The following is a 17,050-nucleotide window of genomic DNA, read 5'->3' as shown; positions in this document are numbered from 1 at the left end:
TTCTGCTTGGAAAGCATTTTACATCCAGCTAGAAGACATCAGACTGGAGGAACAGAAAGGCCAGAAAACAGGTACTCATCTCTACTGTCTACTTGAGCTCCGCCCCCCCCCCCCCCCCCCATATTCTCAATAGTGAGGGGCCACTATTAGCTCCTCTCAAAAAGTAGAGTCTTCCCAGCAGGCAAACGCTGACTCTCCAGTTTTTGAACTGTCTTCTGTCTTTTTGCTACATGCTGTTGTCTATTTGGAATTCTACATGCAAGCTTTGTCAGAACACCACTGACCTCCACATTTCACTGTTTTGTTGTTTAAAATTTATGGTGTCTCTTAGCGTTTTTTAAATTTACATTATCTGTATTTCTGGCAAGCAGACAAAAGTAATGGGCAGTGCAATTCTAAGCAGAGCTACTCACCCATTTACTTTAATGGACACAGAAGGATGTACGTAATCTCTGCATAGGTTTGCACCGTATATTAACTTTGCTTGGCAGCCCTCTAAAAATCAACAAGCTGCTATCTCACTTCTACAAATGCAAGAATCTTGCCCACACGCACAGGCATTTCTGAAGGATACACCGCATGTTCCCTTGGGTTCACTTATCTTATTTAAACAGTAATAGGGACGAGAAGCCAAACGAACAAACAGCCAGCAGTTCAAAACTAAATCAGAGGCTCTTGGGCCACTGCTACCCATTGATTCTGAGAACAAACACTGGCTTGTTTGTGGTACACCAAGGAAGAGAAAGGCAGTTCTGTTTACAGGTTGAAAGAAGAGAACTCCATAAGGAACAACGATGGAGGCCGTGTGCATATAGGGACATATTTTAGTCAACTTTAACCCTCCACTGAGCCCGTCCAGCATAAAAGCAACATGGATACTAAAGTAAGGCAAAGACGGTACTCAGAGGCCTAGAGAGTTAACCCACATTCCACCTCAGAGCCTGTGTGTTCCTGGTGAGTTCCCTGTGTAATCATAAACAGATGGCTGGCTACTCCCTATTGCATGTTTCTATTATGGTGCATTTTTTTTCAGAAGGCCACATAATGATTTCCACATTTTGTTTTGTGTGCATGCATGTGTATAAACAGACGCTCCCCCCCACCATGATGCAGTAACAATCTGCATTCATTCAGAGTCTTTCATTTGAGAATCTCAAAAGAATCACGTCCCACAGAATTTTCTTCAAAAACACAATGGCTGCCTTTTTGTGGAGAGGACAAAGGAATGAGGTGGCAGAATTAGAAGGAGGCAGACTTTCCTTTTTGGTCTGTGGTCTGCTGCTCAGCTCCCTGTTGAATATATTCCACATTAAGCTTCTCGAAGCACGTGTGATGGCTTCACTCAATAAATAGCGGTGGGTGAAGTCCATGCAGTCGGTTCCAAGTCGGACAGCAAATTTATCTCTGCAGAAAGTCACCAAATCATCCCCCCCCCTCAGTTTTTCCCATTTTCTGTAGAGTTAAAATGGCTCTGATGTGGGTTACTTCCATATTTTGAGGATTCTCTGTTCTACTTTCATCATTGTGTCAACTGTAGAGGCCTGTGCATTAATGACAGAGCTCCCACACAGGGTATTTGGTGCACATTGTCGTCCAGCTTCCCTCACCCTCAGGCACTCTGCAACGACACTGCATTGGCTCTCATGCAGGTACAAGGACTTGCCACTGCTTTTTAAATCCTTTCCACGCATATGAACAATAACTACATGAAAACAGGATCCATTTGCCTGATGAGTCACCTCACACCTTTGGTTTTCTCAACCTGTAAGCAGGGAAATAAATCACGTGCAACGGGGTTGAAAATAATCTGTTAAGCAGTAAATTCCCACCCCAATATTGCTATCTTGTAGCTTCCCTTCTCCATTTCCTTCTAGATAATCTGGACAAAAAGTTGCCTGCATCTTTCCTCTTACATCTTCACAAGAAAAAACAACAACCAGGTTGCTTACCTGTAACTGATGATTTTCAAGTGGTCTCTGTGCATTCACACCGATGGGATATAGTGCACCTGCACTGGTTCTGATCAGTACTTCAAAGCCGATATAGCAGGGGTGGCCAACGGTAGCTCTCCAGATGTTTTTGCCTACAACTCCCATCAGCCCCAGCAATTGGCTATGCTGGCTGGGGCTGATGGGAGTTGTAGGCAAAAAAACGTCTGGAGAGCTACTGTTGGTCACCCCTGCTATAGAAAGGATTTTCGTGCCCCTCCCAATGGTTATGTGCGCGGGCTCCACTGCGTACATCCATTGGGACGGGCACAAGAATCCCACCAGTTTCCTCTGACCGCTGTGCCCCCTAGAGGTCTGACAGCAGCAGGGAAGGAGGGCGGGTGGTGTGAATGCACAGGTGACCACTTGAAGATCATCAGTTACAGGTAAGCAACCTGTTTATCTTCTTCGTGGTCTCTGTGCTTTACACCAATGGGAGAATAGCAAGCAGAATAAGGCCTACTTGGAGGAGGGTGCTGGAGGGCCTCATGAATGTGCTGCTTCCAGGACCAACCGAAGCTTGCGAGCGGCGGACGTCCAGGGTGTAGTGCCTCACAAACATGTGTGGTGCAGCCCAGGTAGTCGCTCTGCAGATGTCCATCAATGGAACTCCTCTTTGGAAGGCAGTAGATGTAGCCAGTGCTCTTGGCAAACGGATATGATGTGGAAGAGGTCTTTTTGCTAATAAGTAACATAATTTAATAGTTTCCATGATCTACTTCGACAGACATTGAGAGGATATCCTGTTCCCTCACATTCTGGTTGCATAGGAGACAGAGAGAATGAACGCCTGAACTCCCTTGTTTGATGAAGATAGGACAAAGCCTGTCGGACGTCCAAGGTATGTAGTCTCCTCTCCTCCTCCGAGGAAGGTGAAGGCAAGAAGGCAGGTAGGATAATGTCCATTGGCAGGTGAAATTCTGAGATGACTTTCGGCAGAAAGTTCAGGTCAGGGGCTAATGTTATGCCTTCTGGCTTAAATGTGAGATGGGGGGGGGGGCGGGTTGCATTGTAGAGCCCGTAGTTATCCCACTCTGCAGGAAGACGTAATTGCTATCAAGAAGGCCATCTTCTATTCTAGAAGTTGATGAGAATGACCTCGTTGTTAGCTTGGGTAATACAAGAGGTAGATCCCATGTGGATGCTGGCCTGCATGCTGGTGGAAAAAGGCGGATGAGGCCTCTGAGAAACATTTTTGTGGATGGACATCTGAAAACAGAATCCATCTACTTGCTCACGTGATGCTGAAATCGCAGCTAAGTATACTCATAGAGATGAATGACTCAGACCTTTATCCGTTAGGGATAGTATAAATCCAAAAATTAGGGTGAGACTTGCTTGGTGAGCCTGGGCTCCCCAATGTTCACAGTAGCATGCAAAGGAGTTCCACTTTGCGGTGTAGGATTTCCTGGTGGATGGCCAGCAGCTATTTAGGAGGTGTATTCTGTCTGACAGGCTGACTAGTTCAGCCTCCACACCGTTAGCTTCAGTTGAGGTATGTTGTGATGAAGTATTGAACCCCCGTGTGCCAGGAGAAGGTCCGGTGCTGGAGGGAAATGGTACCGTGATCTGTTGGATTGGTGGATCAGGGTCGGGAAGCAATGTTGTCTCAGCCACCAGGGAGTGATTGAGATACCCACTGGATGCTCCTCCATGATTTTGTGTAAAACCCTGTTCATGAGAGTTAGAGGGGGAAACATGTAGAGGTGTTTGTGATGCCAAGGGTAAAGGAGTCCATTCCCTAGTGCTAGAGGATTTGCGCCCCCTCTGGAGCAAAATGCTAGACATTTCTCATTCTCCCAGGCAGCAAAGTCATCTATGTCCAGGTTACCCCATTCCTCAAATAGGGGTTGAAGATACTGCCAGTTCAATTCCCATTTGTGGAATGATGCTCCTCCCCTGCTGAGGGAGTCCGCTGTCACATTCTGAATGCCTGGGAGATGAGTCGCTATGGGGTGTGCATGCCATGTGAGGCAGTCTTCCCATATGTCCATGGCCAATTTGCACAGTCGAAGCGAGACTGTGCCCCCTGTTTGTTTAGATAATAAAGGGCCGTGGTGTTGTCTGTCAATATTGAGAAATCTTCACCCCTTATCAGATGTTGAAATGAGTGGCGTGCATGCCATATGACTAGGAGCTCCAAGAAGTTTATGTGACACCGTAGGAGGTGTGGCTCCCAAGGGCCCCTATGCATATCCCTGCTAGATGGGCTCCCCAGCCCCATAGGGAGGCATCTGTTGTAACAGTCCTGGATGGTGCTGGGAGTTGGAAGGGTGACCCTCTCATTAGGTTGTAGTCCAATTCCCACCACACTAGGGATTGTAGGGCACATTGCGGTAAGGTGAGTCTGCGTGACTGAGGGTGTCTGGATGGTTTGAACACTCATATGAACCATAGTTGGAGGGGGCACATGCGTAGATGCACATGCAGTAGAACTGAGGTGGTGGATGCCATGAGGCCAAGGAGGCATTGAATCTGCAGTGCCAAGGCGTCCTCCTGATGCCGATGAGGTTCTTTATGGATGCTATCCTGTCCAGTGATAGAAATGCTGCAGAGATGGTCCAGAATCGCTCCTTTTAATTGTCCTAAGATTGATGGTAGTAAGTGTGATTTCTTCAGGTTGACCTGGAGGTCCAGGTCTTGTAATAGTGTCATAATGGTGTTCAGGTGTTTCTGAAGTTCCTGTGGAGACTTCCAGCCAGTCTATGTACGAGAAAGGAAGTATCCCTTGTAGATGTAGATGGGCGGCAATTACTACCATAGTCTTTGTAAATACTTTGGGCGCTGTGGAGATCCCAAAGAGAAGGGCAGTATATTGGAAATGACAGTCTCCAATGGCGAAGCAAAGGTAAGGACATGATACAGGATGGATAGTTAGGTGGAAATATGCATCCTTGAGGTCCAGAGTGGCCATCCACGTCCCCTCCCAGAGTAGGGGCAGAATATTCTGGAGCGATACCATCCAGAATTTTTTGTGAACTATAAATGTGTTGAGGGTTCTGAGGTCCATGATGGGGCGGTGTCCGCCATCTTTCTTGGGGATTGTAAAATATCGGGAGAAGAAACCAATATTGCGGTTGGGTACTGTAACTGGTTCTATTGCTGATTTGGTAATGAAATTTTCCACTTCCTCCAACAGGACAGGTGTTGGTGGCATGATGATTATGTCTGAGAGAGGAGGAGTCTGCATGAATCATTTGGATGTGATTTGTTGCTATGCAGGTAAGTATGGGTGGTGGCGGGCGGGTGTGGATGCGGTTGGGGATCGGGGTGTGGAGTCAAAGGCTGTTTGCTTGACTTGGCTTCCTTGTGTCTGGGTTGCTGTTGTGTTGGGGTGAACTTTTGCTTGGCCCCGTAAGGTGATCTAGATTGGCTGTGCTGTGATCTGGGGGACCATGCTCTCTCTGGTGAAGATTCGTGTATGGTTTTTTGGACCAGGATTTTGACCATGTTTTATGTTTCTGGGATTGAGATGATGTTGAGACTCCCAGGTTTTTGGATGTTTTAATGCTCTTGTCCAATTCTTGTAGAGCGGTGTCTGTGGTGGAGCTGAAAAGTCCATCCTGCTAGAAGGGTAGGTCCTCCACCCAGGATCTGGTGTCCTGGGGGAGTGTTGTGGCTCTAAGCCAGGAATGGCTTCTGAGCGTAACTGCTGTGGTAATTGTCTTGGCAAATATATACAGAGTGTTTTGCCGTATTTACCTGATGTTTGGCAATCAGCATCCCTTCTTTCTGGAGGTGTTTGAATTCCTGATGCTTGTCTTCCGGTATAAGAGAAATTAATTCTGTGACTTTCTCCCAGAGTGCATACTGGTATCTCCCCATGCATGTCGCATAATTAGATGTTTTTATGCCCAGTGTTCCGGCTGTGTAAAATTTTTTGCCAAGGCCATCTAATTTCTTCCCCTCTTTGTCTGGTGGTGTAGTGTGTGCCTTCTTACTCTTGGAGGAGAAAGTAACCACTACCAAATTTGGTTTTGGATGATTAAAGAGGAAGTTGTTTCTTTCTTTTGTATCTTATGCATATGATCAATCCTCCTCATGGAAATCTGTGTTGAAACTGGTTTATTCCACGGTGCTTTGGCAGCCTGTAAGAGCGCTGAGGTCATCGGGAGTGCCACCGGTGTGGAAGCGTCTTTTCGTAGTATGTCGAATGCGGTGTCTGTTACGGTAGGTTTTGGTTGCGAGAGGGAGAGTGTGTGTGCCATTCACTTGATAAAGTCACTGCATGCGCTGAGATCTTCCGAAGGTGAGATGGAGACTTCCTCCAAAGGCTGTTGAGGAGGGGATGGCTCCGTCCCTGCGTCCGGTTGTTCTGACTGGGCTGATTTGGAATCGGAGTCGGAGTATGGTGACTCTCCTTCCAACAGATCCGGTGATCTAGGCGAGGTTCTCGGTTTCGGAGATGACTTTGGTGGCAGAGGGGTTTTTGGAGTACGATCCTGTTTGGGTCTCTTCGGTGCCGGTGGCTCCGGTACTGGGTGATCCCGATCTCGGTGTCTGGAGTGGTGTGACATCATGGAGCAAGTTTCCCTGTCTGGATGTGGATGAGGCATCCATGGGAAGGAGGGCATCGGATATGCTCCATACATATTCGAAGATTGCAGTGGGTCCCAGCACGGTGGTGGCGGAGGCAACTTTGGGTCATCTGGTTGCTTCAGAGTCAGCATGTCTGGGCTAGGTGCAGTTGGTTGTTCTGGTGTTAGAGGTCTACCTTTCAGTGTTGGTTTCAGTAGCGGAGAAGTGTTCAATCGGGATGACTCTTGGATAAAGTCAGTTTTGAAATCAGACAAGCCGGTGTCCTGAGTGTTGCCTGTCTGACCTGACAGCTCGTAAATCGGGGAATGCAAAAGTTGGAGCAGAGGCATTACAGTATTTTTAGCACCTATTTATCTGTTTTATCTATTTTAAATAACTTGTTATGAAATTGATTATATTTAAAACTGTTTACATTGTTTTACTTGAATTCTGGAATTTTACTTGAATTTACTGGAATTCCATGTTTGTGAGCCGCCCTGAGCCCGCCTTTGGCGAGGGAGGGTGGGATATAAGAATAAATTTATTATTATTATTATTATTATTTTGCCCAGTGTCGGAATGCATCCTAGGGGAAGTGGATCGCGGTGTAGTGGATCTCGCTGGAGTCTTTCTTGCATCACTTCTCCTTATCTTTCTTTTCCTCTTTGTCCTCCCTGCGTTTTTTGGCAGGAGTGGAGGCTTCCAATTCAGAGGCCGGGGTCGAGCATTTCAGCACTGACCTGTCAGCATCAGACTGAGCACTAGTCAAGGGCGTGCCAGGGTCGAGGTGGAGGCGAGCCCAGTGCCGTGTTGTGAAGTGACCATGGAAGGCGCAGTAAGGGTGCTTCTAAGGGTGTTTTAAGTCTTGCAGCACGGTTTTTTCATGACTGCTTGGATAATTTTGCACAATGTGTGCAGGAGTCTGGTCAGTGGGCAAACACAGTAGGCAAAGTTTGTGTCTGTTGCGGGGGGGGGGGGATCTTACTGCCACACCGTTTGCACCTTTTGAAGAACCCCAAGGTTTTTCCATGCGGTAGTTGAGTTGCTGTGTCGCCCTGAAGGGTCCAAGTGTGAGGGTTGTTCCCCCAGAGGGGAAGAGACGAGGGTAACTAGTCCTTACCCTGTGCTGAAAATAGTCTTTGTTTTCCAGAAATCCAATGAGGAAAGAAATAATCGAGGGTTGTAATGTAAGTACTGATGAGAGGCTGGAAAGGGAAACTGGTCTCTGCAGTGGCCAGAAGGGAACTGGCAGGATCCTCGTGCCTGTCCCAATGGGCATGCGCGGTGGAACCCACGCGCATGGCCATGGGAGGGGCACAAAAATCCTTTCTATATAGGCTTTGAAGTATCGATTGGAACCGGTGCAGGTGCACTCTATCCCATTGGTGTGAACCACAGAGACCACGAAGAAGATTATATTTTTTCAGATCAAACACTAGGAACTCAGTGGACTATTTGAAATGGAAACAGATAACTGGCAATAGATCATTACACTACTGCGCTTCAGTGCAATAGCAATCGTCAGGTTTTTCCTCTTAAAAGCCTGCAAAAAGCCATCTGGTGGCACACGAGAAAAAATGGTAGTAAATGGTACATGCCCACAAAGGGCTAACTGGAGAAATGGTGCTGCAGGTGAGATCTTTTCAGGGGAGGAAAATGGGCACCATTCCTTTGAGACAACATGATAACATGCTTGGACAGTGTTCTTTCAAACAAGATCTGTGTAAAGCAGGTTCAGGAAAGAGCATATTGACAATGGGGAAACACAGATCTTGCTTGTTGGATCAGGAGCACATATATTTGGAAGAAATGTAGCTGTGGCTATGCCTTTTTATTATTAATGCTTTAATGGGAGCCATCCTGAGCCAGACAACAAAACATACATCTCTCGAGGACACAGAAGAGGGAGTAACAACAGAGCTGTAATTCTTGCTGCTCTGAGAAGTCAGATAGAGTGAAAGTGGGAAGCGAGTAAAATCTCTGTCCCATTCTTTCCTACTTTTGGGCAACCATCATCCATGCTGTAGTATGTGTTACATTTTGTGAGGAATATGATCTTCCTTCATTAAAAACAAGTCTGCGAACCTCTGGAAGATGCCCAGAGATGTTTTGATTTTGCTGATAAATACACTGTACAGTTATGACACAGAATGTATTGGTCTTTTGCACAAAAGCTTATTTCCTGCAGAGATTATCACAACCCATTCCTATAATGGGGGTGGGTGAGTTCTTGACTCCCACAGCCTCGATCTTCCTTCCTTTATTTTTTTTTGTGTGGAAGATGATAATATAACTAAGAAGTCAACTAGGACAGGTCTTTAGGACAGAGGCCTAAGAAAGGACATCAACTCACTTCTAGTGCACCAGCTGTGTAGATGGTAACAAAACAAAGCAGAAGTTATGTCTCCCAAGTTGCATTTAGATGGCCATTATGACCACATATATTTCCATACAATTGTCCTTGTATCTGTACCCAAGGTGTAGTAAAATCTTCATTTTCACTTGGAAGGCTGATATAGAGTTGGGCTACCTCAGCATGAAAGAACTCATCCCTGTGAGTTCTAATCATCTACATGGGCTCAGTCTCTCACTAAAAACCTATTCTTAACTTGCTTCATCCCCTCAGTTTCTCCTGCATTGTATTTTCTCTCTCTCTCTCTCACACACGCACACACATGCGCACACGCCCCTTTATCACATTAGGCTGTCATTCGGTTCACATTGATTCTTCCAGTCTGCTCTCCTCTTCCAATGTTGACAGGGTCCTGGGTGCTGCCAGGCTGACTACGTGCCTACTTGACCCGTGTCCCTCTTGGATGGTCAAGGCTGGTGAGAGGATTTGGGGCTCCATGGAGGAAATTATCAACCTGCCCTTAGGCGTGTGCAGAGTGTTAAAGCTGCAGTTCTGAAATCCTAAGCTCTGCTCACTACCTGAGTTCGATCCCTGGTGGAAGCTGGGTTTTCAGGTAGCTGGCTCGAGGTTGACTCAGCCTTCCATCCTTCTGAGGTTAGTAAAATGAGTACCCAGCTTGCTGGGGGGAAAGCGTAGATGACTGGGGAAGGCAATGGCAAACCACCCCATAAAAAGTCTGCCGTGAAAACGTTGTGAAAGCAACATCACCCCAGAGTCGAAAACGACTGGTCCTTACACAGGACTGGTCCTTTCTCTTCTTTGTTTGGTGTAGTGGTTAAGTGTGTGGACTCTTATCTGGGAAAACCGGGTTTGATTCCCCCCTCCTCCACTTGCAGCTGCTAGCATGGCCTTGGGTCAGCCATAGCTCTGGCAGAGGTTGTCCTTGAAAGGGCAGCTGCTGTGAGAGCCCTCTCCAGCCCCACCCACCTCACAGGGTGTCTGTTGTAGGGGAAGAAGGTAAAGGAGATTGTGAGCCGCTCTGAGACTCTTCGGAGTGGAGGGCGGGATATAAATCCAATATCATCATCATCATCATCATCATCATCATCATCATCATCATCATCATCATCATCATCATCATCTTCTTCTTCTTCTTCATCCTTCCTTCCTTCCTTCCTTCCTTCCTTCCTTCCTTCCTTCCTTCCTTCCTTCCTTCCTTCCTTCCGGAATGTTTCCAGATGGCCTCAAGGAAGCAGTGTTTGTACCACTCTTGAAAAAGCCATCTATGGATCCCTCGGATTCAGCCAGTTACTGTCCAGTTTCCAATCTGCCGTTTCTGGGTAAAGTAATTGAGACAGTGGTAGACAAGCAACTTCAGGACTTCCTGGAGGTCACACTGGCACTAGATCCATTCCAGTCTGGCTTCTTCCTTGGCCATGGGACAGAGACTGTATTGGCCGCCTTAACAGATGATCTCCATAGACAGATGGATCAAGGTGGATGAGCATTGCTGTTGCTACTAGATCTCACAGCAACGTTTGACACATTTGACTATGATCTGTTGACTTACTACCTTGCTGACGTGGGAATACGTGAGGTGGCCTTAAAATGGCTTCCCTCCTTTCTCCATGGTTGGGTACAGAGAGTGGTGCAAGGGGAGGATATGTCCACTAGATACCCCCTGGCGAGTGGGCTTCCTCAGGGGGCACTCCTCTCCCTGATGTTGTTCAAAATCTATATGCACCCCCTTGCCAAGCTAGCACAGAGTTTCAGGCTTGGATGTCATCAGTATGCAGATGACACCCAGCTGAATTTGCTGTTGGGTGACCGATCAGCTGCTGTCCCACTGTCTCTGGCCAAGGGATTGGAGGCCGTGGTGGCTGGCTAAGAAAGAGCATACTGAAACTGAACCCATTAATGACAGGTTCTTTTGCTAGGAGGAGCGGGACTGGAACTGGGTGTAGTTTACCAGCTCTTGATGGGGCACCCCCTAACACCAGCACCATCTGTGAAGAGTTTGGGAGTGATGCTGGATACCTCCCGTTTGATGGAGACACAGGTTACACACACTGCCAAGATGGCAATTTTTTTCATCTCTGCCAAACTCGGCATTTGGCTTCCCTCCTGCCTCACTCTGATCTGGCCACAGTAATCCCTGCAATGGTCACCTCCATGTTAGACTACTGTAACTTGCTCTTCACTAGCCTGCCCTTGGGTCTGACCAGGAAGCACCAATGGGTCCAGAATGCAGCGGCACAAGTCCTGCCAGAAATGCCATGGACGCCACATATCCAACCTGTGCCGCACTGGCTTCTGGTCGAGTACTGACTCAGATTCAAGGTTCTGGTTATGACTTTCAAGGCCTTCAGTGGTCTGGGACCAGGGTATCTACGGGACTGACTCCACTGCTGTGTCCCTGGAAGAGCATTACACTCTACTGGTAATAACTTGTTGGTGATCTCCTGCCCTAAAGAAATCTGTCTGTCCTCGATAAGGGCCAGAGCCTTTTTGGTCCTAGTCCTGACCTGGTGGAACTCTCTGCCAGATGACATCTGGGCCCTGCGGAATCTTATGCAATTCCATAGAGCCTGTAAGGCAGAGATGTTCTGCCAGGCCTTCAAGAAAGGACAGCAATGGTTACCAATGGTTACCGAATGAGGCCCCCAGAGGGCTCCTAACAGGCCCCTGAGAAACTGGCTGTCATCTGCTTCCTTCTCCATATATCTTGCTTCCTTCTGCATAACACCTTGCTTTGCAAGGCATGCTCAGTTGCACAGGAGCTACAGAGCAAAACCTCTCTTTTCTCCATTGGCTGAGGCTCCTCCCTTGGGGAAGAAAAGTGGAGGAATAGCTTACTTTGCCAGGCTCTCTCAATTGCACAGTAGAGCTATGGGGCCACGCCTCTCTTCTTTCTATTGGCTGAGGCTCCTCTCCCCTCCCCCAGTCCCTTGGGGAAGGAAGGAAAGAGCCAGAGCTTCCCTTGCCCAATTCCCTGGATCCTGTGGGAGAAATACAAAGAAAGCATCTTTACGACCAATGAGTGCTAATGTTTTAATCATGTGTTAAGTTTTTTAATATATATAATATATTTAATATACAGATAAACACAAATATATATATATATATATATATATATATATATATATATATATATATATATATATATATATATATATATATATATATATATTTGTGTTTATCTGTGTTCTTTATAAAATTTGTATCTCTGCCACCTAATCTTAAATAGGTACACACGTGGCCCAGCCCAACACGGCTCGGCCCAACCCGACTTGGCCTGGCCCAACAAGGTCTCATTTATGTCAGATCCGGCCCTCGTAACAAATGAGTTTGACACCCCAGCTTTAGTGAATGCCTATGCTCAAAATTTATTGGATCAATAAAATAAGATGAAAAGATTGAAGGTGAGAGTGCAAACTGCCTCTAGAGAGAAGCTGATCTCAGGGTCCCCAATAGTGTAGCATCCACCTGTATTTTTACGTCAGCCACTGTGACTGTCAGGGTTTCACATGACATCTGAGCAAAGGTAACATGACATGAAATTTGACCAGTTTAGTCTCTGCCAGATCTCCACTTTGCAGACTGATCTCCAGTGGCTTCTAAATGCTCTTGTTTTATACGTGAAATAGAGGAAACTGGGAAAAAGCAACTTTTATTGACCTTTTTGGACAGGAGCATAAGGATATTAAAGAGGAAGAAAATATTTATGAATATAAACACACAGCATTTGCTGGGCTCATTCAATTATAATGCTTTACTTTGTCAATTTCTGGGTGCAGTAAAGTGTTGTCAGTCAAGTGTTGAAAATTCTTTAGGTGAATCTTTGGCTTTTCCACAACCTCTTTTCTCCTAAAGTCAGGCTCTGAGACCTATAAAATGTCTGCTGAGACAGGATCTCTCCAACCTAACATCCTGGAGATACAAACCCTATCTAACTCAAAGCTGACCCTTCAACAAATTTTCTTTTCTACTCCCCCTTCCCATCTGGCTTCGCCAGAATTCCATGGGTTCTCCTGATTGGCTGTTAGCTGCTCTGTACACCCAACAAATGGAAATAAAAAGGCTTGGAGACTTACAGAAAAAATGGCATCAGAGTCGCTACATGCCCACTCTCCTTTCAAAAAACACCCTGACATATTCATTCTGAGTTTTTAGAGTAAAGCACTGGTCTTCTGTAGGTGAGGTGTGGTCCATTACTGGGTTGCTACAACTCAACCAAAGATAGGTTGCAAGACTGGTGCCACCACTTTCTTTTATAGTGTTAATACATTCACTTTGTGTCCACATTTCCCCTGCCATGTTGCAGAGATTGCTGTAGTTTCCGCTGATGCAAGCCACCAATCATGCTGTAAGTAACCCACAAGTTAGAAGCTTTGTGCTTATGTACTGAGACTGACAATTGCATTGGTAGCACTTGTTGTGACACTGCTCTCTCTCTCCTTCACTCTAAAATGGAAACCCAAGACAGCTTACAATACATGTGTACCAGCATATGAACATCTAAAATCACAACAGAAATAATGCCACGGTCCATAATTACTTGCCAACAGAAGCATATCAATAGACTATCATCCAATTTCAGGGAAAAGACCTCCGAAACAGGATTGCCATAGAACCCCTTCTAAAAGTCATCAAAGAAAGTCTCAGGTGCCCCAGAGATCATACAAGAGGGCTAGGGTTATGGGACAACAGTAAAAGAGGTCTGAGATCCATCAATAAAATACCTTTACCATTATACATGCCACTACAGAGTCCTATGTCCTACATCTGTGTTTCCCAGATGTGACAATAATTCTGGCTTGAGAGTCTTGCACTTTGTGGACAATCGAGCTGCTAATCCAAACTGTTTGGCTCCAACAAGTACCATGACAATCCCTAACTGCTTTTCAATAAATAACCAATCTGTATCACAGAGGAACATACCTGAGGATAAAAGGCTTCCGCTGCTGCCGCTGATAATTTTCCCTTTGCTCCCCATGTTGGCTAGTTTGGAAGTCTTTAGCGTTCCAGTTTCAGTCAGGTCAATTGCAATCTCGCTTAGGCTCCGTGCTGCATGAATTTTGGACTGGGGAAAAAAGCAGACGTTGGTGTTAGAGTGGTTATCAAATAAGAAACTTAGTCCTATTTGTCCCAGAATTATTAGCAATCATATATTGCCCACTCACTTACAACAACCACCCAGAAGAATAAGGAATAGTCCTACAAGGAAACCAGATGACAAAGGCTATCTTTTTAAATATACATATATATAAATATATATATATATATCCTGCCTCTCCTGGGATCTCCTCAAGGAGACTTATACTGATATCACCTGCAGAATACACCTCTAGAGGCTGCAGTCAACGTAATGATAATAAGAAATACATTGGAAAGAATATCAAAGTATGATAAGAAATCTCAACAACTATGTTTCAAAAACCAAACAAGGATTTACAAACAGTAAATCAGGGGTGTCAAACATGTGGCCCAGGGGCTAAATTAGGCCCCCAGAGGGCTCCTATCAGGCCCCCGAGGAACTGGCTCTCCTCCGCTTTTTTCTCCTTCTCTCTTGCTTCCTTCTGCATAATAACTTGCTTTGCAAGACTTGCTCAATCACACAGGAGCTACAGAGCAAAACCTCTATTTTCTCTATTGGCTGAGGCTCCTTCCTTGGGGAGTAAGAGGGGGAGGAGAGCCTGCTTTGCCAGACTCTCTCAATTGCACAGCAGAGCTACTGAGCCAAGCCTCTTTCCCTTCTATTGGCTGAAGCTCCTTCCCATCCTAGTCCCCTAGGGAAGGAAGGAAAGCTCCCTGGATCTCATGGGAGAGATACAAAGAAAGCACCTTTAAGACCAACAAGTGCTAATGTTTCAAGCATGTTTCATTTTAAGGTGTGTGTTTTAAAAATCTTTAATTGTGTTTGGCTGTGTTCTTTATAAAGTTTCTATCTCTGCTACCTGGCACTACATTTTATGACACTCATGGCCCGGCCCAACAAGGTCTCGTTTATGTCAGGTCTGGCTCTCATAACAAAAGAATTTGACACCCCTGAGTAAGTCATTCATCAATAAAGTAACCAGCCCTGCCCAACTGGATCCATTTCCATCAAGGATTTAAATATTACCCTAAATTAACAAACAAGAATCGCCAAGCGTCTCAGGTAAAATCACAGCTAATGAAAAGATCACCTATATTTCCACATTCTGACACAAAATTTTCTGTTATATATGAAAGATACCAATAATTCCCTGCTTAACCTTGAACGATCACATTTGATGAACTTGTCTTTACACCAGCGTACCATGCAAGGCTCTAAAGCAGGAATGTCGAATATCCAGCCCATGGGACAGAACTGGCTCACCCAGGGCTTTAATCAGGCCCACAGGGCTGTTCTCTCCCTTCCTCCCCCTCCTGTCCTCACCACTTGAAGCTTCAAGGTTGACAAAGTTCTGAGCTCTTTCTGCCTTGGCTTTGCAGGCAGCAACAGGGACCAGATAGGGCCCAGAGACCTTAATGGAAAAACCATTCCATGTTTTTCTTGTAAATTTGTCCGTGCTGCAATGTGTTTCAATGGAGTGGCAATCAGTTTCAGCACTCCTATCGCCAGCTGAAGCTCATGCTTCCTGGAGTTGTGTCCTTGAAAATAAAGGGTTGATGCTTTGAGCCAGCTTGTCACTGCTGAATGGACTTGACTCTAATCTGGGAACCACAGCCAAACGGGGGATATTACACTGGAGAGCCATTGCCAGTCTGAGTAGACCCCGGGGAGGGGGAAGCTTGCAATGCTATTTCTTTGTTTTTCCAGGCTCAGAGCATTTCATATTTTTAGTTTCTGCTGTGATCCTTATGCTTTTCCTTGATCTTTTATTTTTAAAATTGCATTGCCAAAACCCACTATGACCCCACCTTTAAATTTTAAACAAAATATTGCAAGAATTTTAAGCATGTTTGTATTTTAAGTTAAAACATAATATATTTAATTGTGTCTGTCTGTGTCCTTTATAAAGTTTATATTTCTGCTACCTCACATTACATTTTATGACACAGGTGGCCTGGCTCCCCAAAGTGTCGTTTGTGTCAGATCTGACCCTCCTAACAAATGAGTTTGACACGCCTGCTCTAAAGTAATTTCTGCCCTGCAGAAATATCAACTGTCACATCTCCTGACATCTACTGTGTCAACAGAATCCATTCCCCACCCAAGTGAGGAAGATAAAAAGGAACACACTGGCGGCATTCAGGTGAGAAACTTAACTTTTTAATGCCCATGAACCTGCTTTGTTGCTAGGTGTGTGTGCTTTACTCTTCCTGTACTTTCCCTCTTGTGCAGAACACAAGGAAGAAACTAGCTGAGGCTACCTAGTATGTACAAATGCAAATATGCAGGTTAACTACAGTTAGTGTTCCCCCACTAATTGAGATTTTAAATCAGACTTTAATCCAGGTTTCGAATTCCAGTTGGTTTATTTATTTTATGATTTATATCCCGCCCTTGCCAACGAGTGGCTCAGGGCGGCTCACAACATGGAATCTAACATAAATAAGGTTTAAACATTTAAACAGTAAAATAGTTAAAACATTTAAAACATTAAGAACAGCAGAAGTCTAGTAAAACCACACTTAAGTTTCTTGTGCCAGTTAGTCATAGGCCAGCCGGAAGATGGTTGTCTTATAGGCCCTGCGGAACTGAGCAAGGTCCCGCAGGGCCCTCACCTCTTCCGGCAGCTGGTTCCACCAGGAAGGGGCCATAACAGAAAAGGCCCGGTCCCTGGTAGATTTTAAACGGGCTTCTTTTGGAGGCAGGGGAAGCTAATTTTAGTTATCCTATTGACATGCATTCATACCTCATAAGTAACTACCACTGCTTTCTAATTCTGTCATTCTGCATCAAACATGAAGGGAGGTGGGAGGAGGGGGTGTACAATCCCAGAAGCAATCTGGGTTTGTGAGCGTTATATTTATTTTTAAAAATACACAATGCCAGTAAACAACTTAAAATAATATCAAGTAAACATGGAAACAGCTATCAACGCATAATATTTACAAATAATGATGTTCTCAAAAAAATGAGAACATTGTCTTTAGTGTGGCAATGTAATATATGTCACAGAATGCAGCCAACCTGGATAGAAGGTTGGAAATACTAATCTTTGGACCCTTTTCTGAAACTAACTACTGTAACAGCTGAGGA

General features: G+C 45.4%; 1 protein-coding gene across 3 annotated transcripts in view; it reads right to left on the bottom strand.

Moving 5' to 3' along the window:
* FRMD4A (FERM domain containing 4A) overlaps window positions 1-17,050 on the bottom strand; it is a 449,437-nt gene that overhangs the window by 52,350 nt on the left and 380,037 nt on the right. For all 3 annotated transcript variants that reach the window (XM_060258276.1, XM_060258274.1, XM_060258275.1), the window contains exon 14: window positions 13,801-13,942. In XM_060258276.1, the coding sequence (XP_060114259.1) occupies window positions 13,801-13,942 (142 nt within the window). The remainder of the gene's footprint in view (window positions 1-13,800; window positions 13,943-17,050) is intronic.

This window comes from Heteronotia binoei, chromosome 17 (assembly GCF_032191835.1).
Source record: "Heteronotia binoei isolate CCM8104 ecotype False Entrance Well chromosome 17, APGP_CSIRO_Hbin_v1, whole genome shotgun sequence".
NCBI lineage: Eukaryota > Metazoa > Chordata > Lepidosauria > Squamata > Gekkonidae > Heteronotia > Heteronotia binoei.
The sequence above is the reverse complement of the archived record's forward strand: the minus strand, read 5'-3'. Positions and strand labels throughout refer to the sequence as shown.